Here is a 22,391-nt window from a genome sequence, read left to right on the forward strand (position 1 = left end):
AACATAATTAATTATTTTTTGCTACGAATTGAGGGTCTACAGCGTAATTACTGGATGGAAAGCTACCCAATAAAGAAATAAAACGAGGCAGAAATGCCCTGTCCGGTCTACACCTTTAAGAACTCGAAAAAAAAATGCCATTCACACTGGGCTGCATGTTAAAAATAGTGTCGACCGATGAAGCCTTTCTACGTGAATGGAAACATAGTAATGATGCCCATCCCGAAGCCGAGCAAGCCACCAACCAGCTCTCGGCCCCTCCGTTCCCCTTTTGTCACACTGACAATTAGTAAATTTTTCGAACGAATGTTAGTAAGTCGGCTTTTGCGTGGGTTCGCCCGAAATCAAAATTAGCGGCCGGTCCAGATCGTATTCACACCTTATCTATACGCGCAGAACGGCCTGCCTGTCTTGGCAGACATCCATCTCAGCGCCAACTCTCGACAAATGACCCGAAGAACACCGGCGAGTGGAGGGTTGTGATGCTTCGGTCTCTCGTGAATACCCTTCGCACACCCTTGAGAAGGCTGCACACTCCGTCCTCACGAAGTGCAGTTCAAGTACTGGATAGTCTTAACTCAGTGCTTCCCAGTATCGAGTAAGTTCCGTTACTCACCCACAGTGTTCTTTCCACATTGAAGTCAAGAAGACCGCGATTTACTGCTAACGACGAACTGCGTCATACTGCGACATACTGCGACATACATCTAACGACCACTGGCCCCTGGGTAATCCCAGGTGACTTTAACGCGCATCAACAGCTACGGAGGAGCACTCCAGAGGCAGGAATCTTGTCTCCTCTGCCACTGAATACGATACATGCTCTTTGAGTGTAGGCAGTCCAACGTATCGGCGGGGCACGATATATAGCGGGGCTGCTTGGACTACACCGTGGTGTCAGTTCGCTGCACGCAATGCCGCGTGTACTCACCTTGTTCACTCTCTCCCTCCTTTCCTTTTTCCGTTCCCCGTTTTCCTTAACCCCAGTGTAGGGTAGCCAACCAAACCCTCGTCTGGTGGGTTTTCCTTTCTTTCCTCTCCTCGCTTTCTATCTCTCTCACCTCGTAGCCAGCTGGTGTGCCTGGTGGTGGCCGGCGTATGGTAATGTCCAACATGAGAGAATGCTTCAAAACATGCAAAATTTTGACCCACCGCTTCACCTAACAAAATTTGTGCACTCATTCTAGAGCTCCAGGACATATTCTAATGTGGATGGTCATCAAGCTGGATCGTTCAGCAGATTAACTGAAAGCTGGGCGAGTCGTTATCGAGTGACACTGTTGGTTGCGCACAAAACACACGGACGAGGACGATATCGAAGAAATGGACGACATCAGCGCAAACTATCAACTGATTTTTTTTTTATTGAATAAACGTTAATTTATACAACTCTTAAAAGCGCCACCTGGTCGTTAAATCAACGCTACGACAAACAACTCAGCGCGCTCCGAATTGATAGAGAACTGCCTTCGTTGTGGTTGCACATGTGCACCGATGTTCACGGGTGCCCGCACTTTATCCGGAGACAGGCGCTAAATTAATAGAGAAGTCATAGAGGCGTGGCGTTCTAAATTAAAAAGAAGGGAGACGATTGTGTAATCGGCCATCCATTAATGTTGTTTGAAAAAGAATCGCGTATCTGTGCAGCACATGTCGCGGGATAGACTGATGGGAAATGCCAGCCAGTTTATGTTTGCATTATTTAGGTAACTGCTTGTTTGTTGTGGCGTTGATTTCACTAAAGGTGGTGCTTTTAAGAGATGTGTAAGTTAACGTTCCTTCTATAAAAAAATAAAAATAAAAGATACAGTTGTGAGTTTGCGCTTGTCTCGTCAATTCCTTACCTATGGTCCGTATGTTTTTGTGTGAAAAACACCCGCTATGGATCGTTCACGACAAATCTCGGAGTCTCAAAAGATTGCGCGCTTGTGCCCCTGCTCTTTAATATTGCCGTTGTGTCCCTTGCATGGAAACTGTAAGACATTCAGAGCATCAGGACACCGCCGATATTGGGAAAACTGCTCTATCGTACGTGCCGTCGCGAATGGAGATCGCAGCGGCGATCGTCTAGTCATCGCGTCTCCTAATATCGAGAGTGGCGGGTTTTAACGCCGGCCTATGGGGAAACGCATTCAGTTTAGAGAAGCTTAGTGAACGCGGTCCTAAGTTTCTAACTTGTAGTGACAAGGTTACACTCTGGTCAACACACAGAGACCTCGATACACGGTGTCAGCGGATACAAGAAGCTCGTGATGCCGTTCACGCGTACGCACAGAACACTGGAATCGAGATACCAAGTCAAAAGCTCTGCTACATACATGCGGCGAACAATTTCGGAAGGAAGACGGACCTTACACTTAGGATCGGCCGATCACATACACCTGAAACTGGGCGATTGTGAGACCTGGGGCTCGAAATCCATCGCTCCGGCTTCGGCTCCGGTGACGGATGGCTTCAAGAGGTCCGCAAAACGTCGATTGAAACTTTGTACCAAACAATAATGGTTGGCGAGCTGCTAAACCACTGAGGTGACTCGCCAACTTCTGTGCTCAGTCCCTCAACCACGCGTTATCTACCAAGCAGCGCAGTTTCACTGGTTGACAGCACAACAGAGGGCGTGACTCGTAGGTGTAAACAAGAACGTCATGAGGGCTACGGCGGCGCTGCCTCGACTCGCCCCTTTTCCTGCACTACAAGAGCACGTCCAGCCTAAAACCATCACGGCGCCTGTCTATAATCATGAACAAGTAAGACAACTGAGAAGACAGCTCACAATACTTTCCAAATATACTCCATACCTTGACTGTGACATCGGGTGATATCCTCTCCCATGGTGCTGCACTTCTCTTACCGCTAATAAACGAAGCTTCGACGACGTGATCATCCACCTAGACTACCAAATACGGCTGTCCCTCAAGATTTCACGGCTTTCCACTTTGCGTTATTGTCCAATAGGTACAAAGGCATGGTTGTGATCAACACAATGATTTATAGGACAAAAACAGGATTCACTGTTTCCGTACCAGAAACCATATATATGCTTCCCTCTCTTCAGGCCCACACCCTATTTTTCCAGCCCACAGACCACTTATCCATAGGGTAGGCGCACCGTATTCGCTTCATGTGTCTATTCCTATCCTCAGAGAAAGTCTCTGTCCAGAGACTTCAGGCCAGGATGGCCCTTAAATTAAGCTTGAAGCATATAAGTAAATAAGACTTCCATCCCCATGGGCTTTGGCTCTCACTCCGGAATTACCCGTGAACGTTCCAAAGTGTTCTGATCCAGCCTTTCGACAGATGTTCACCACCTATCGGGGCTATGGAGCGAGACCGACACGAAACAAGATTCTCAGAGATGCCGTACTATGACTGATGAAACAGGGTTATACGAGTTGGTTTAAAGATTATAGGTCTGGTAAGCCACTGTACCACATTAACACGCGGGGGCTTGCACGTTTCATTTAAGTACCCTCATGTGCCGCATGAGAACCTAAGAAAGTCTAAGAAAAACGACTCTTCCAGTGCACATGGGGCATTCATCCATTGCACCGTTTCCACTTAAGCTCTCTCACGACAAGCTAACATGGAGCCTGGTTTCGTACTTCAGTCAGTTGTCTCCGAAGCCCTATCGGCAACATCGAAAATTAGTGTGCAGGTTGTGGAGTTCGGCTTTCAAAGCCCGCGCTAGTGAACGGCTTCACAATGGGAATCGCGTAAATAAAGCTCCACTAGAGTACAGTTTCACGTGCATGCTGCTCAAAGTTTTCCAGAACTGCACTCAGATTTGCAAAACCCACATGCAATTGAAAAACTGCCTTTGGGCCCGAAAGTACGGAGGAAAAATTATTTCTCGGAGCCTTTCTTTTCTTTACAATTTTTCTTTCGTTTCTTTCAATTATAAAAGTATACATTAGCTAGGTGCAACTTCGACACAACTTATCGGTTTTCAACTGAGCGGTTGCTTGCAGAGCAGTCTCTGAATATGTCCACGAGGGTTGCAATATGGGCTTGTTGGTAATGCATCTTCAAGGGGTGTACGGTAGCGCGATTCAAACCCGTTCAGAGCCCAAGATCAATACCGGCGAACCCTGGCCGTGCATGCAATATCAGCGCGTCAAGAAAGGCATATACTTAGTGGCTGCATATCGCTGCTTCTCGGTGCGCGTACGTGCATGCGTGTCTGTATGTATGTGTGTGTGTGTACGTGTGAGTGTCTGTGCATGTGTGTATGTGTGCATGTGCCTATATGCGTGCTTACATACTTTTCTTTTGCTTCTGTCGGAATACGGTCGCGACCGCAGTACCACTGTGCGCGCACTGACTTGCGCCTAATTCACCGTGTATAATGCGTCGGCAGCCCGTGTACTCCAGGTGGTGAAAACCAATAAGAGCGGTTGAAAACGTCGCCAGGTAAAAATATGCGCATAATTGCGCGCAATACCGTTGTGTGCTTCATAGCCAGCTGTTCGTAGGCTGCATTCTTTCTTTTCTTTCTGTCAGTTAACTCACCCTGCTTAGCTATTGAGTTGTGTCTGCGTCGATTGGATGTAAATGTAAAAAAAACCAGCGCGCGAATTTCACCGCTGAAAAACGACGCAGTGACGTTTTCGGCGTATCGCTCCGCACAGGCAAAGGCCAGGTCATATTGCCCTCTCTAAGCTTGATATATATACATATATATATATATATATATATTCAATGTTGAAGCCGAGCTGCGGCTGCATTGGTATTTGAGCATTCGGACTTTGGTTCACGCAAGCAGGAGTGCGGTCCAGCCTCTGCTTGTCTCTTTTCTTCCTCGGAGTGTGCCCGCTTTCAGAGTTGTGCTCTCCTTCTAACCTTCATGCGCGACTGTCATTATCCAACTGCAGGGAGAAGTGGAAGCACAGAGACTTTGGTCACTTTTCTGGTTTGAAACAGCATAAAAACATCTCACACCATCGAAAGGAAGGAGATGACGACTAGCGCGGACTCACATTAATGCTTACAGGAAAAACGACGTTAAGCAAAAGTCTAGTGTACTCCGTCTAATATGCGCCCTCGTGCGTGGTAAATGTACTGCAAGGCGAATGGCAAATGTATTGTAACATTTGTGGAAATGCTTTATTATTGTATGTTGTGTTATGTGTGCGTTAAGTGCCGTATGTACTGTGTGTATCATTTCATTTTTCTTCATATCCATCTGGAGTAGCATGCCACAGGCGTGCCGCCAGGCCAACCTCTCCTGTTTTTATTAAAGAGCATCCCTCTCTACTCCTGCTATTTTGTTATGTGAAAAATAAGCGCTATGTGAAAAGTGCGCGCTCATCTTCCGCACTTTTTTATCGTCCTTTAAAAATTGGTTGTTTCCTTTCGGACATTATGAAATGAACAGCAGACTTCAGCGATTCATTCAGTTCCGAACTTATATAGTACAACGGCAGCACTATGTAGACCACCATCTTATTTTTGTTTCCTAGCTTTCTTCTCCTATAACTCCACTCACCCACTACGGGGAACTGGACAAAAAGTCACTGTCTATGGGGATTTTGACTGTGGAGAGGAGTGTGGTCGCATAAAATAAAGTAAGAGTTTGAAAAAGAATGTAAATGATGTTTAATATTTAAACCATAACTACAAATTTAATGCTATTACAACAAGAAAACTGTGGATTACATGAATGAGTTGTCACTTCATCTTTGCGGCATACGCAACTTGCTGTCTACGACATAGTAGTGCATGTTGCGGAGTTCGAAATATGTACATGGACAGACTTTAGCACTCTCAGACTGCCCATATCCAAGTAGGCTAGATTTGTTTAAGTAAAAGCTATAGCTTTATGAAACCTTCTTTTCGCAGCTGTTTGGCCACAGGGTAATGCTAATTTTTTTATTTTTTGTTAAAGGCGGTTCAACATTTTACTATATGAATATACGTAGTTCACTCAGACGATCTTGCTGCATCATGTTTATTTTCGTTTCTTTCATGTGTTATTATGGTGAGGGCATTAAGTTCGAAACTTTGCGTAAAACGCTCATATTTTCTGTTTCCATCAATAAGTAGGACAACCTCCAAGCACCTACCTGTCTGACGTTCCGGCAGCGTGGCATTTGAGATGACCATTTGTATATTACATTTCCTTACACTCTTTCTTAAATGGCTTGTGTAAATCGATGTTTAAGCCTCCGGGGATGAGTAAGTTGATTTGTCAAGGGCTTCTTGCTTTTCTGGCTCCAATAGTCGTTTTAAAGGACCCGCCAGAAAACTAATCAACTCTGAGGCCAAAACTTCTTCTACAACTGATCTCGTGAGCCAAATGGAGCATTGCCACCTACGATATTTGAGCGGTTTTTTTTTCCTGTACATTTTCCGAGCTGCGCATTTGGCGGCTGTGAATCCTGTGAGCTGCTATTGTGGTGTCATCGCTGCGATGTACTTGTTAGGATTGACGTCGTTGAGGGTTTCTTCGTTGTTTTCCACCAACTCCCTGATTCTTGGTGCGTACTCTATTGTGGGTATGTGCCATTTTTGAGGCTGATCACCATCATTGTCGCGTACGCCTCCCTTGTACCGCCGCAGCTGTTTTCCCGAGTACGACAACGAAGAATTTCACGTCAGCACACTGCCATCTTGTCGAGGACAATTTCTATGCGATGCGCATAATGTACTCCTCGTCCACTACAGTATTACTTGTTCGGCCTCCCAAATGCATACGCACTGCTCTCGGACTCTGTGTGGAGCGCAAAACCTTACATTAATTGCCCAGCGCTGTTCCACGATAGCGCGGCGGATAGTGCTCGAGATTGTGTATGCTGGGGCGGAACGAGGCTAGAATAATGAAAACGTTCGCTGACTATTATAAAGTATATCATAAAGTAATTAATAATGAAGCTGCAACCGAAAAATTTGTTTCATTGCTGCCACAGCTCAGTCAAGAAGAATGTGATGATGTTGATAGAGACATATGGATCGCGGAAGCTGAAGCAACCATTTATTCGCTAGCTAAAGGAAAAACTCCTCAGCCTGACGGCTTGAGTGCAGAATTTTATCAGTGTTTTTGCTCTATATTGGCTCCCTTTCTGCTTAACGCGTATGAAGAAGCTCACAGAATTGGATACCTGCCCGCCACGTTCTATCAAGGGCACACAGTACTTAACAAAAAAAAAAGCAGTGGTGCAACTAAATTGCAAAAGTCGAGGGATATCGCCCCATACCACTTTGCAACGTGGATTGTAAGATATTTTCGAAGAGATTAGCTAGTCGCCTTCAAGACCTAATTCGATCAGTGGTGGGAGACCACCAAACATGTATCATTAAAGGAAGATCAATTCAGACAAATCTCCACGTCGCGCGGTCTGTGCTAGAGTGCGTAGCAGAACGTGTAGGTGAGGTCTCAATAGTTCAGGTTGATTTGGCAAGAGCATTTGATAAAGTTAGTCACGGCTTCTTATTTCGTATGTTAGAGCACATACGTTGGGTCTCATATCTTTAAAGGCATCGTGATCTGTTATGCTAATGACACAACAAGGCTAATAGTTTATGGTTGTCTATCCGAATCGACCTACCTCCTGGCGTCGGTAAGGCAAGATTGTCCATTTTCCCCTCTATGATTCGCTTTGTACATGCAACCGCTTTACGCCCGCATTCTGAAGGTTCATGCCTTTCACGGGCTCACATTGTCGTCCAATGAGGTTCGTGTACTTGCCTATGCAGATGACATCGCCTTCTGTGCTGACAAGAAAAACGTAGAGATTGCCCTTGCCATAGCGCAGCAGTTTTCAGCTTTTGGTGCAGCAGTTAATTTTGAGAAGAGTTGAGGGTCCTAGTTGGGTCTATGGTGTACGATGCCAACTCCGCAGGTATTCAGGGGAAGCAGGACTTCCAAGTACTTAGGTGTACCATCACTCAATATCTCAATAGTAATTCTGACTGGTCAGTGGAAGTTGCAGAAATGCAACGTAAGGTTAACAAATGGCAGAGGCGGCAGTTGTCCATACTTAGCCGAGCTAAGGGCTGCAATGTGTTCCTAGCAGCTCGAATTATGTATGTACTGCAGGTGTTACGCTGCTCGCGGCTTAGGTTGCAGGCTTTCCATCGTGTTTGCTGCTTATGTGTGGAACTCCCGTGTTGAAGCCATGGGGCGTGATAACCTTTTCTTCCTCTCGAATGAGGGGGTCTTGACCTTGTTTCCCTTTTTGTTAGACAACTTGTCTCCCGGTTATTTTTCTTTCCTGATGCAAACAGTTCATTTCTAAGAGAGATGTTACAACATTGCTTAATGAATTACCTAATTTACCTTCCAGAAATAGTTGTGTAATCAACTGTCAGAGATGCACGAGCTTCGGGGTTCTTAAAGAAGGTTTTTGAAGGGTTTTTTTTTTTACTTTCTAAAGGCTTGCTTTAGTATGACATATATTTTCACTGCCTCCCGCAAAGAAATTTCTGCTGCACTCATAGACACACTGTTTCCTGTCCCGCTTTACCGTTTGTACTTAGATGTATTTAAGCATGTGCGTCGAATGATTATTCCTCTAAGGATCAAAACGTTTTACTTTAAGTTACATTCGGCAACCGTTCCTGTCAAAACCTGGTTGGAGTAAAGGGGCTGTTTCGTGCCGTGGTCGACAAACTACCGTTTGTGTGCCCACGCTCAAACGATTGATCACTGTTTTGTAGAGCGTAGGGATGCGGTGCTCTTCTGAGACATTCTCCAAATAACACTTAAAAAAAGATTTAGATATCACACCATACACGATTCGTTTCCTACATTCTAAAGATCCCTGTGACCCAGCATATGACATGCTCATAGTACTTGGCCTCATAGCCTTTGGTGCAGCAGAATGTGTGACAGGCGCGCTGAACCAGCGCGAAGCATTCGGTAGTTTTTTCGGGAGTCTGCTGCTAACGTTCGTAGTGTGTACGCTGCACGTACGCCGGACTGGATGTCTTTATTGGGCACGTGCTTGCCTGACTTTTGAATGTGTTTTCATTGACCTTAAAATTCTGTGGCTCTTTTTTTTTAAGTTCTCCTCCCGTGTAATAAAGAAAGAAAATGTTGCACGATAGCGCGGTGGTTAGCGCACCTGACTCACAAATACACACTGCTCCAGGAATACTGGCTGAATAGCAGTGGTGGCGGTCGAGGATAAGTTTTCTTTTCCTGCGCCCTTTGGCGATGGTGAAGCTGGGGATGACTAAGTGGCCTGACGACGACAAAAGTCGTTATGGGTCGTCAATAACGACAAAGATCGTCTCAGCGTAACGGAATGGACGGACGGACAGGGAGGACAAGGCAAACACAGTTTCGAGCGCTTAACTGCTGTCGATGCAAAACGTTGGACATCGTATGTGTCCATTGCAGAACGCTTGTATAAAGGAAAGGCAGGAAAACCGCTCATCATAACTGCTTAAATTCGGGAAATAGTTACACATTCTAAGCTTGGAAGGACAACAACTTAAGCATGCATAAGCCACCGCCGACATTACAATGAACTGCGTGAACTGTGGATATGTCGCTAGCTGTAACACAGCTGATAGAGCTATGTAGCTGCATTATAATGAGCCAGCAGCAGAGCACAACCACAGTCACGCGACACGCACGCACACAAACACGCATGATCGCACATACATACACAGACCTTTAACTGTGTCTGTGTGTACGCGCGCAGACACAAACAACACGATGACACCGTCAAAGGAGGGACCACGACAAACTATCAGCACATCTTAACAAATGGGACTGCGCCGGCAATGCAAATTTAATTAGGTTTCGGGGCAGAAAGTGAACAAGAAACTAAGTTTGTTTCAAATAATGCCAGAACGCGCTGCAGCACCTTTCTTTTCTTCTTTTATCTTGTTGGCGATTGACGTGTCCTTTGTTTCGCTGAGCTCTTTGTTCTCTCTAAGCCGAGTTCAGTCGCGCAAATGGACCATCCAACTGTGTCTGAGTATATCGTCGCATAGCTTCCCTCTCCTTCGCGAACCTCCTGTTTCCTCGTGCTTTATTGCTCCTCTTCCTCGGAAGTCAGGAGGGGCTGTTCGACGTGAGCATGCCGACGCACTAAGGACAGAAAGAAAAAAAAACCAGCAGCAAACAAACGAATGAGACAGAAACACCCAACGGTCTTTGGACAGAGAGTGCAGGGTCCCCTCCGAGGGCATGGCCGACGTCGGCGGTTATATAGCCCCGCCGGGAAGCGGACTACATTTGCAGCGGGAATATAGATTGGAGCGGTGCGGCAACGTTGTATATCCATAGAGGTTAGCTACAGCGTGTCGATTTCTGGGATCTTGGCCGTATGAGACAACTTGCGTGCTAATGCCAGCTTGTAAAGATGACCAGTCGGTGCGGCACCTATGGCATGTATTGCGTCGGTCAACCGGTCGGTCAATGTTGTCCTCTATTCGTTTCTCTTACTCCTCCATCATCAGCCTTAAGTTCTCTTTGGAGACAGTTTCTACATTGCGTTTGTGATTTTTTTCAAGCCTACGTCAACTCACGTCAGAGGGAACGAAGTTTTCAGTAAAATTTTCTAGTTTCTGGTGCTTCGTATGGGCACGCAGGGGCCAGCTTCGCCGTGCGCGACGTGTGAAACTATAATGTGCAAGCAGTTGTTTGCGAATGTCCTCTTGGGCAGCCACTAATAGTTTTCATTATACAGTCAAGCGCCTCTACAACGAACAGATGTAGAACGAAATTATCTGTATAACGAAGGAATAATTACGTCATGGTTGTATTGTGATCTCTGCGGTGCGCGAAGTGACCTGCATAACGAATGATTTCGGAGGACCCAAGCACTTCGTTATGAAGGCGTTCGATTGCAGTTTAAAAGATAAAGGGCAAGGCTAGGTATTTACGTAATCTATTAATCATTGCAAACGATGTCACTTTAATAAGTCATGGCCAGCATAATGTAGCGATTCCGTTCACTTGATTTTATTCCATTCTTATAACCTACCACTCACGACTTGCCGATATTGGTGATAACGTATGCGGAGTGCGTACGGACCAATTGCGATGCGCGAAAAGGAAAATAATTGGAATAAAATCGTTCCGTTATCCTGGCCCATGTTTCTTTCGCTGAGGGCACGTAGCGTCGAAATCAAAATCAACCACACTCCAGGCTCTTGCTTGTTTGAAACCTCTGAAGCAAAACATCAGGCACTGTCAATAAGCTCTGCGAGGAACATTTGGAGCCCGTACCTGCTTTTTGTGTCATGTCGACATATAGTCCCGAGAGGTCGCCTGTTCTATATCGTTCATAAGAGTTCGAAGGAAAAAAAAGCACGCAAATAAACCAATCAGGTATAAAGCTATGCCGTGTGACCTTTTCTTCTTGCTCTTCAAATTCACAACAAAGGTGTTTCACATACCGGCAAGAAATGAAATGATTAATAATATTTGATGAAATTAATGCTTCTAATTATATTATTGTAAAACAGTAGCAGAAGCGAGTACAATTTATTGTTTACTGATAGTTAATCTGGTCGCGCACAGGAGAGTTCTGTAACAAAGCGTTGTTCTATATAGTCATGCAACACAGTGGCTCCTATATGGTCAGCACTCATGCGCAATGCGTCCGCCCGTGACGAACGAGATGATAGCAAAGGTGTCGTTGGACAGATGAGAAAAAGCAACCATTCTTACCTGGGAATAGTTTCGTAGTACCAGGTCCTTGCAGCTTCAGATAAACGCGATCACGTACACAACGGGCGCTGAATCATCCGCAATACGCGATTCCGCGCGAGAGCTGTCAACAGGATATTGTGCTCGGTCCACGAACGTGATGGACCCTTGGCACGAAACTCGGTGCCGCGGACGTGCCATTCCAGGAGGCGTCGCTCAAGCGCGTTCCCGCTGGTACGCGAGCCGTAGACATGCTATGGGCGTGTGACGGGCATTCATATGCCCCAGGTTCTGGTACTGGTGGACAGAACCGGAAGGTACACGCGGTAAATTTACCAACGAAATTCTTGAACCATTGAGACAGCAGTTTATCCGTCATGTTCTGAAGCTGGCGTTCGCTTGGTCGGAACCTAGATTGGAGAATATGTAGGATCCTATAATAATTCCGGGAGAGCACACGTACTTTGAATTGCATTGGCACGAGCGAGCAAGAGCGAGCAAGAGCGTACGCAGGCAGACTCACTCAAATCCGGCGCACCATGGCTTTGGATCATGCTCGGTATCTTGCGTTCAGGGGACAAAGCACTATTAGGGAGAAAGCGGTCCGTCTGTGGAACTGCTTGCTACACTCTAGGTGGCTACGAAACTACGAGTGCTACGGCGCTACGACCCGTGAGAGCAAAGAGGCACACTCGCGTACCGTTGCGAGACCCAGGTGCCGCTCAAGTCGGGCTCAGAGGGCGAGGTTTCGGCGTGCCAGTTGCGAGCGAGGTTCCTGGCCCAACGCGAGCAGCGGGCGCTGCTGTCCACGTCCTTGACGAACGCGCGGCCCGGGACACCTGCGCCAGCCACATGCAAACATATGGCGTCACAACGGAGACCCAGGTGCTGACGCGTGCACGGGCCACGCAACTCGTCTACAGAACAAGGTGACCGCTTATTATCGCGGTTATTTTCTTCCGCATCGAATAATACCACTTCAGTGGCTATGGTGTTGGGCTGCTAACCACGAGGTCGCGGGATCGAATCCGGGCTAGGGCGGCCGCATTTCGATGGGGGCGAAATGTGAAAACACCAACGTACTTAGGTTTAGGTGCACGTTAAAAAACCACAGGTGGTCAAAATTTCCGAAGTCCCCCAGTACGGCGTGCCTCATAATCAGATCGTGGTTTTGGCACGTAACACCCCTTAATTTAATTTGTTAGACTTCCTACGTGCGTGCATAAGACGGGACATGCCCATGTAGGAAAATGCTTTTAAATTTTTTAATCATTACTCGCTACCTCTTTCAGCAAAATTCAAACTCCAAGAAGGGCATTTTAGCCATACACTCAATAAACTGACAGCTGTAAAACACGTTGTTTCTTCGTCCCCCAAAAAATTTATCAGTTATTTTTGTTATCGAATGGGGCGTTTTTACTTGCAGTACTTCCGAGAGCGGACGACTAGAAATTAGCTATCATTGTTACCACGTAAAAATGGTTCACATTACCGCAGTTATATGACACCTCAGAGATATTGCGAGTACATTCCGTAGGGGATGATGCATTTATGTGACAAACAAGTGCTCCGTACCCTGGCTGAAAGCATTCTTCTCCGACTTGTTCAGACGGGCTACAAAAATATGGCTTTCTACTGTTCAAACAAGCACATACAGAGGAGCGAAACCTCTGTTCAATGCGACTTGTTTTGTACGATGCTATTGTTGTAATTATTTTGTTCGCTTCACTGTTATTTTCTTTACGAGCTGCACTTAGAAAAATACTTGAATTACGATTACCCGCAACTAAAGCTACCTACTATCTTTAATCAACCTAGCAAAAAGCGAAGAGACAATGGCCCAACAGCTCCCGCATGTCCCTGAGGAGCAGGACATTGCAAATTTGATTTCGCAGCGGCATCCCCGTTGTGCTCGTCACCTTCCGTTTCGTAGATCTGTAAGAGAATCACGTGGTCGAAAATTTGGCGGAACATAGCACTTAGAGGAATACGCGGAGCGAAATGGAAATCGCTTTCAGATGGCGTCGGACCTGCGTGCGCTATTGTCATTCCGTATCACGGCGTCGATTTTTCACCAGGAAGGGATCGCACAAGCGAGCCCTCAAGAATCACGTCACCAAGCGTTGCAAAGGATGTTTCACAGTTGCAGTAGTCCTCCAAAGCAGTATACGCGGAACCAGTGCCATGAGCTCTCTGTAGTGCTCGAATTTCATTTCCTTCTTCAGCGTTGCGACTGCAGGTCCAACTATCCCGCATGCATCAGGAAACCTCGCTGCCATTCACTCTCCAAGAAGTGTATGATGATTGTATAGTCACCAAACAGACAGTTCACTCCTCCAACATGAGTCGAACTCCCTCTCTCTAATAACACTGATGACCGCGCGTACTGTGCCTCAATGTGAGAAAACAGGTCACCACCATCATGATGACCCTGAATTGCTAATACTAATCTCATCGTACTCTAGGCGCCGCATTCATGTTAACGCTCAGGCGCGATATTAACGCAGTTCGCATAAAAATACGTATGTACGTTAACGCTGTGTTACAATGTTATTGTCTCTAGAAGTGCTGGAAATGGTGCCAGGTGACTTTTGCGCAACTCTTCTGCTGCCGTGAGATTGTACTGAAACCTCTCTATTGGGTAGTAAAGTTAGCAGCTTACGTCAACAGCCGAAAGCGGCTGCCAAGGAGCCGCTAATTCATGAAGTCGATAAAACGGCATGTTGTTTTGTGAAGGGCACGGGGAGAAACGTATTTCTTATTGGAACACGAAGATTTGTGGATATGTTGTAGGCAACGGGCGCAATCTATAGGCAGCAGCGGAGCTGACGGAGATGTTCCTTGAAGGCTTGTGATACCTACAAGAAGGAATGAGGAGACAAAATGTAATACTTTGTCACCTATAAATTCTCCAGAGAAAGAAACGAGAGAAAAAGAATCAAGGAATGAAACACTGACTGAAGCAAAATAAACCAACTAAGATTAATAAAAAAGAAATTCAGAAAAGAGGCTCTCACCAGTCATTTATACCGGCATTGTACATAGCCACAAATGCAGCAGCATAACATGAAGTGAATGGTAAGAATTATATGTGAGGCTCAAAAAAGAAAAAGACAACATGCACAAACTGGTTTTCCGTGTATGCATGCACTTCCGTCAAGTATTTACAGAAAGTGCCAAAGCTTAGAAAGAAGAAAAAAAACACTGATTTTTGCAGCCTTCATTTTCACAATATCAGGACGTCCATGGCCACCAACAAGAAAAGAGGAGAGTTACATGCACACGACTAAACTGAATCAGCGTACATTAATCTCGTATAATGCGCAACAAAGTAGAAAAGTTCCGTTACATTCAATGAAGAATTTCAAAATAAAAAGAGATACAAATAGGTTTAGCCAGACGTCATTTAGCAGCTTTAGAAATGCGGGCACTCCGTGTCAATGTTCGCCCCCACGTCCCCCACCACCCCCGCCACCTTACCCTTTCTGAGGAAGTGCCTCGTCAAATATGCAAGGGCCGGAAAGCGGGTCCACAAGAGCCTGCCCATGCCCGGGCACGTGAGTGCTGCGTTGAAACTCCCGCTGAAAAATCGCACCTGAACGAACCCTCCGACTCGGGTGCCGAAGCGTCCCAAAACTTTCAGCTTAATCGGCTCGCCCGTCGCTCCACTTTCTCCCGTCGGGCGCGAAACGAGGAGCGCACTCTCGAGCAGCCAAAAACGAGAGCAAAGAAAGAGGAACAGAAGAGGGGCGAAAGCGCGAGCGAAATGCCTGCCAACCATCGAGCCCCGCGATCCTCTTCGCCGACGGCGCCGGGCACGGGAAAAACAGTCGCACAAGTTTTCACAGAGGCGGGCGGCGGGGAAAGAGGCGGCCCGCTCAATAAGGGGTCATGCACGACGGTTGCGCTTATTAGCGGTCGCCAATCGACCTCGACAGTTAATCAATTTGCGGCCTGCGCTTCGATAAGCGTCGAGCCGGGCCGCGCGCCCTATCAGAACGGGTAAATTTGGACAGCGCTAAGTGAAATGCGTGCGCCATGACTGGGAATGGGGAGAGGCCTTTAACGCAGCCGCGCTTTTGGTCTGCGTCCTTTCATTGCTCTGTTCATTAAATGAGGCATCCGAGGGGTGCAGTACGCTTCTGTGCAGCGCTTTTTCCAACCCGTTGTATTGCTGAATGGCCGAGGCATATTCTCTGTTGAAGACATAAGCGCTATCGCGCTGCAGATGAATGGTATAATAGCGAGACGTTGGCGTCGCTAGCGGTAGTGGGGTCTAGTCAATGCGACGTTCACTTTTTTTTTTTTTACATGAATATTCGATTACCAATATTGGCCTCGTCTATGTAATCTCACGTCCGTTTCTGGGAATTCTTAAACACGCACACTGAAGTTTCAATTTCAACGAGATTGTAAGCCCGGATGCTGGTCGAAAATACACAGTAGGTCTCATAACTGTTGATTAAACGTGACAGTGAAGAGGAGCCTAGAAACTCTTGTTGGCACACATTGTGGCTTTTTCTCGTCGTTTTTTTTTTGTGTGTGTGTCTTCAGGTCGCACGCCCGAGACTCGCCTTAAATCTTTAGACGCAAGATGTAGAAATCTTATACAATGTGGCATGCACCTATGCAACGTGAACAATAAACAAATATTCAAAACACCTTTCTTTTTCAAGCATTTCATCGTGAGTATAACAAATTTCTCACCTTGACCTTTTCGATGATCCCCTTATCTAGTTCATCACTCTTAATCGCGTTGTCCCTTAGTCATTTATATTCTCAATCAAATTTTGGAGGCACAGGGCAGTTATCGTACTTGCTACTGAAAGATTATTCATCAGTATAAAGAATAATCTGCCAGAAATCGTCAGCCTTCTATTTAAACATCATTTCCGTATTTTCTCTGTTTCGATTCCATACCGCTGTCTTGCATAGTGCTACGTAACCTTCTGTATACCGACAACGGATGCTATGCAGTCACTTCAAAGAAACTTACATGTGTTGCCATGACATTTCTATGTCTTATTCAACTAATAAATAATATTGCCCTTCTTTACATAATAATATAACTGAACGGCCTGCTACATGGAGGCCCTTCCAGCTTCTACTTTCTTAGGTATTTATGTCTACGTAACAAAACTTCAAGAGCATCATTCTCTGACCGCGGCAGCGAATTGGGTACGCCCCACTAAACCGGACGTGTCAGGCGGTACGTGGACTTTAGGGGCCAAACAATCGGCTGCTTGTGCAACTTTAAGTCTTTCTTATGCAACTTGTAGCATCAAAACTTTTAGATTCCAAGAGCGCCCCATCCTCTGCAGTAATCAAGAGTGGCAGTAGCTAACAGCTCCAAGACTTTCCCACGTCCACATACGCAAGAATGGCCACGAAATATGACGACCACATTGACTACGATCGTATGACGGCAACGGCATCATTTCTACTGCGGCTGCTCGACGTGATTTGTACGACATGGCAACTATTGGGTTCTGTATAGGTATTGAACGGGCTTTAGCGAGAGAAGCACACATTGTGACGTGATGTTGGACTACGTACATCCACTATTACGTACCTATGTTTATGCCATGTGGTCTATGTTAAAACGACGACGGCATTTGTATCCCGGTGAAGAAATGATAAAACGGGATCGACCGGGCTATCATGAAGCGTTGCAACGTCGCACAGTTTCTACGTAGCTTTGTCTGCTACGAGGAAAGTACTGAAGAATGCCGGGCGATCCCGGAGATAGTGCAGTCTAACAGAGCGCCCCAAGGACGAGCTGTCGCGAGGAAAGAAGACGAGAAAGTGTCAGGAGGCGCATGCGTCAAACGCCTCAAAGAGCTAATCGGCTTCAGCACGGGAGGAGGGCGTGTGCGATCATGGCATAGTGGTTAGAGCATTGGACTGTTGTGCTTGAAGGCAGAGAGGTTCGTTTACACTGTTGGTCATGCATCTTTATTACAGCGTGGCGAGAGAGGAAAGACCTACCGACCTTTGCCGGGGATGAGCCGAAGAAGGCTTCGAATTCAGTATTAGTGGGGAGAAAGAAGACAGTGATGATCGTGACCAAATTATGGCGAAGCGTTCAACTCAGACACTGGAAACAGAAAGCGATAACGTTGGTGAGCATCGGAACTCATGTATTTGATGGTACGATAAGTAAAATTCACGCTTGCGCATAATTTTGGATACGGCGAAGACGGTCTGCTTTTAAGCATTTGATCACATTTGCGCCATTTCGCTTTAAACGTGCCGCGAACGCCCAGGAACTATACAGGGCATTTCGCTACTGACCACGCGGTCGCGGGTTCCCTTCTCAGCAGAGGTGGTCGTGTTCCAAAGGGGGCAGGCAAACGCTAGCGTGCTTAAATTTTGGTGAACGTGAAAAACAACTACAGGTTAGTTTAACTTAATCCGAATGCCCCGACTACGGCGTATCTAGTGAACAGCGTTAATTGAGATTATTTAAAGGCCTCGTCTGAAGCCGTAACTTTGCTCCCTGCCCAGTCATTCTGATAATCACTGACAATAGGCTACCACCATCATGAGCGTGTTGCTAATGTTATCCCTTTTTTTCAATCATCAACGTTTATTTCGCTCTATTTCTCTGGAGGACCTGAAGTGGCCAGGAGGAACTACACGCCAGGTCCTTGGATCACTGCCAATGAAACGCATCTCGACGAGTGCTGACAGACGTCGGCTACGGTTACGCCCACGCCAAAACATCCGCGACGCCCACTGGATACTTACTTGCGAGCGCGTTCGCCCGCATACCAGGTGCCTCGGCAAACACTAGGCAGGCCAGCCCGCGGTGCTTGCACCTGCCTCGTATAACAAACGGCGCACTCGGGGTACAGACGCTCGTGATTACCGTCGACCAGATTCTGGCTCCGAAGGAGAAGCCGTTCATTAAGAATACAGCACAGGGAAAAGAACACAAGGGACAGCAGCCCGGAAGGCTTCTCGCACATCATGAATTCTTCTGAGCTGCAGCGCGCAGTCACTGAATCGATTCCCTCCTTCCGCCATTTTCCCGGTCTGGCCACACAGGAGCTCCTAGCCTCTGCGCCCTTTTGTCCTGCCTCCTTCGACACGTTAGGAAATCTATTTTAAGCCTCATTAGGCCGATAATTAACACCGGCTTATGCTGCAAATTGGAGCATGGCCATTGTCGAGGGCCGTGAAAAGGTTCCACGCCAGCGGGCAGCGAGGGACGGCGCTTGCGTGGGAGAAGTCGATGCGGGTTGAGTTGGCCGCGTCGGTGTCCGTCCGCGCCGGCCACGGATTTGCACACGGCTGCCGCAATTCGGGCCTGTTATTAGGCGCCGTGGAACGCGTGTGCGGAGGTAATTCTATATGGTCGAGAACCTCACCTATCGATCGGTAGCGCTCCTTCAGTACAGCTCCAAAGATTGAACTCGGCCACGAAACCATGACGTCTGTCACGTTCGGACACGCCTTGACGAAGCTGCTTTCATAACTTCAGAATTTTCCAAGATGGCGGAATATCGCGGTACGCGAAACGTTTGAGAACCTTCGCGTGCAGCAACTTATCGCGCTTGAGACACACCTTATTTATGTTCGCCAAATTTTATAAATTAATTCTAATTCTCATTAAAATTTCAGTTTCTTGTAGAAACGTATCTAGCTACGCAAAGCTTATTTCAAAAAGTCCGTAAATTTAAATGGACAGTAGACTGAAACATAACTTGAGCTGTGCTAGTAAATTTTACCTTTCTGAAAAAAAAAGGGAGGGGACACTCTTAATGCGAGAGGAGGCTTGAGAAGCCAGAACAGACGTAAAAACGAAAAGCAGGTGGCGACGCCACCGTAAAGTTCTCGCACCAGCCAGTCGTGACGTCATGGATATTAAAGTGCCTCCTCGGGCCTAGTTAATTTTTTTATGGGTAAAGGTGAACTGCATTGTATTTTAAAGAAGCCAAAGACTGAACTTGACAAGTTTCGTGAACTTTCACTGCACCACAACGGCCTTAATACGAGAAAGTAGATTAAAATTCGGTACGCCACATTAATTAACGTACCAGTGATGAGGTTTCAGCGCGAAATTCAAGAAATGCAAGTTCGGCCTTCATTTTTTCTGGTAGGGAAGAACCTCTTACCACAAACTTAACGAACATAAGAGCTCTAAAAAAAAAGGATACTTTCTCAGTCGAAACCGCATGACTTAGCATTTTTCTTTCTAGTCCCTTTAATTTAAACTTCAAGAATCATGGGGATCCGAATCCTAAACTCGTTTTACCCAACGCTGTATTCTATTCTCAGTGCAAAGAGTTTCTGAAATAGCAAAAATACCCTTCAGAGCTTGCTTACGAAATGTAAACACGTATAGTGGCGGGCAGGTTATTCGCTCCCTACCGCTGGTTTTCTTTATTATTCTAGCAACTGCGCTGACCTTGATGAGAATGGTCCGCTTAATAAGCGCGTTTGAAAGCTTTATGCTCTGACTGAGCATGTTTTTCATTATTATTATTATTATTATTATTATTATTATTATTATTATTATTATTATTATTATTATTATTATTATTATTATTATTATTATTATTGTTGTTGTTGTTGTTGTTGTTGTTGTTTCCTATGCTGCGCAACACCAGCGCACAGAAGGCACGACTGAGGTCAGTTGGACCAACCGACTTCGTTCTCGCGGAGCTGGCGGGCGCTTTTAGTCGGGCCTCAGATGCTAATGGCTCCGCGGTAATTAACTCATTACTCAACTTCTCAAGTGCGCAGCTCACGCAGCATGTCGGAACCGTTGAAAACGAGTCCAGTCGTCTCCACTCGAGAACGCCACACGTGCGCTTGCCGCGAGGAACAGCGTCAGGGATTTCGGCGGCCGCGCCGGCGGCGAAGCCACTTATCCCAAACTCGAGAACGAGCGGCCGTCTCCTGCCTTCCAAACAAGGAGCATCGGCGATAAATAGCGTCGCTCCGGGAGTGGGCGTCCTGTGTTGCGCTTTGTGTAGGTGCGCATCTGTGATGGCGCTTGCACGCTTGCGCTTTCTTCGGCGCGCGCCACTTTCCGTCCGGCGTGCTTCTGTCCCTTGTCGGTCGGGGGGCGCGGAATGGGCCCTTGCGGCCACGCACATGACGCAGGACTCGAAGACTGACTCGGAACATCGCTGTGAGTTGGCTGAGCTCTGATCATCTACGTTTACGAAACCCAACGCTACCGAATTACCAACACTTTGTAAAGGTGGGTTGCCCTTTGGAGTGATTTACTAGTCAACACAGGGTACCTATTAGAAGACATTATAAAGAATCAAGAAACATTCAGTGTAATTATCAGAAGCACTGCTTCTCAAGGAAAGCGTCCTCAAGAAAAGCCAAGACTGACGTGACCACGGCTTGAGTCGCGCAAATCGAGTCGACTCTGCACCTCTGTGGAATGGAAACGAAACATGTCTCGAGCGATGACACGTGTCTCTTCCTGAGACACAAACGCAATACCGAATGGTGCAACGAATGAGGTAAGAAAAATAGTGTTCGTCGCTCTAAATGTCTCCTCTGTTTTCTTTTTCTTTTTTCGTTTTATTTTTTTTATGTACAAGCCTCTTTTGGCTGTATTCCAGCGACTTCCCCTCAGACTCTTTAACAACATTGGCGTCAGCTTTGGCACTGATTTTAATTCTTGCATTCCTAGGGCTTGTTAAAGGAATTGATTGTCATTGTAATCAAATAAATAAACGCAGAAGTGACACGTTGATAAGCATATTCAATACATATGCCACCCAACGTGTCGCTTCTGCGTTTATTACGTGGGTACCGAAATCGAATAGTTCTAAAACCTCCTTTTTTGTGTTGTTTAGTATTAGTTCTTATTTTTTCATATTCGTCACTATCGAGCAGAGAATCACAGGCTGAGTGACTCAGCACGTTGTAATCTTCTGTCAACGACACTAACCGAGAACGGTAACAACGTATATGTCTTCGTTTCCTTCCTGCTGGATTGCCGTCTGCCTTGCAAGGACAATTAACTACCGACGCACGTTTATCCGCGGTTGAAACTGTTCTACGTACGAGACGCTGTGGGGCCAACTGTTATACATATGTACACGGTTGTGTCTGGGATAAACGCGGAAAGACACCTTCTACACACACAAACAAACACACACACACACACACGCACACACACACACACACACACACACACACACACACACACACACACACACACACACACACACAGACACACACACACACACACACACACACACACACACACACACACACACACACACACACACACACACACACACACACACACACACACACACACACACACACACACACACACACACACACACACACACACACACACACACACACACACACACACACACACACACACACACACACACACACAAACACACATACACGCACAAACACACACACACACACACACACACACACAAACAAACACACACACACACACACACACACAAACACACATACACGCACAAACACACACACACACGCACACACACACACACACACACACACACACACACACACACACACACACACACGCACGCACACGCACACTTTTTTCTCTCTCTCTCTTTGTTTCTTATTTTTATTTTTTTATTTTTTGCGGTTTTGCACGAGGCGCGTACTTTCGCTCGTCCCATGCATTGAAATGGTTCATTCTATAACGCCATCTGCTGTTTCATAGGATGTCATGTACAGACATTTACGTTTCTACCTGGAGCGCTTGAGAGGTGCACTCACTGCGCAAAGGAAGAGTTACTTTTGTGTTGCTGCTCGT

At 46.4% G+C, this 22,391-nt stretch overlaps 1 protein-coding gene across 1 annotated transcript in view; it reads right to left on the minus strand.

The window, feature by feature from the left end:
- The window catches only part of LOC126546315 (protein APCDD1-like), a 344,614-nt gene that overhangs the window by 261,824 nt on the left and 60,399 nt on the right, over positions 1-22,391 (minus strand). Inside the window, exon 2 of the mRNA XM_050194491.3 lies at positions 12,306-12,444. Coding sequence (XP_050050448.2) covers positions 12,306-12,444 — 139 coding nt within the window. The remainder of the gene's footprint in view (positions 1-12,305; positions 12,445-22,391) is intronic.

This window comes from Dermacentor andersoni, chromosome 1, assembly GCF_023375885.2.
Source record: "Dermacentor andersoni chromosome 1, qqDerAnde1_hic_scaffold, whole genome shotgun sequence".
NCBI classification, from domain to species: Eukaryota; Metazoa; Arthropoda; class Arachnida; order Ixodida; family Ixodidae; genus Dermacentor; species Dermacentor andersoni.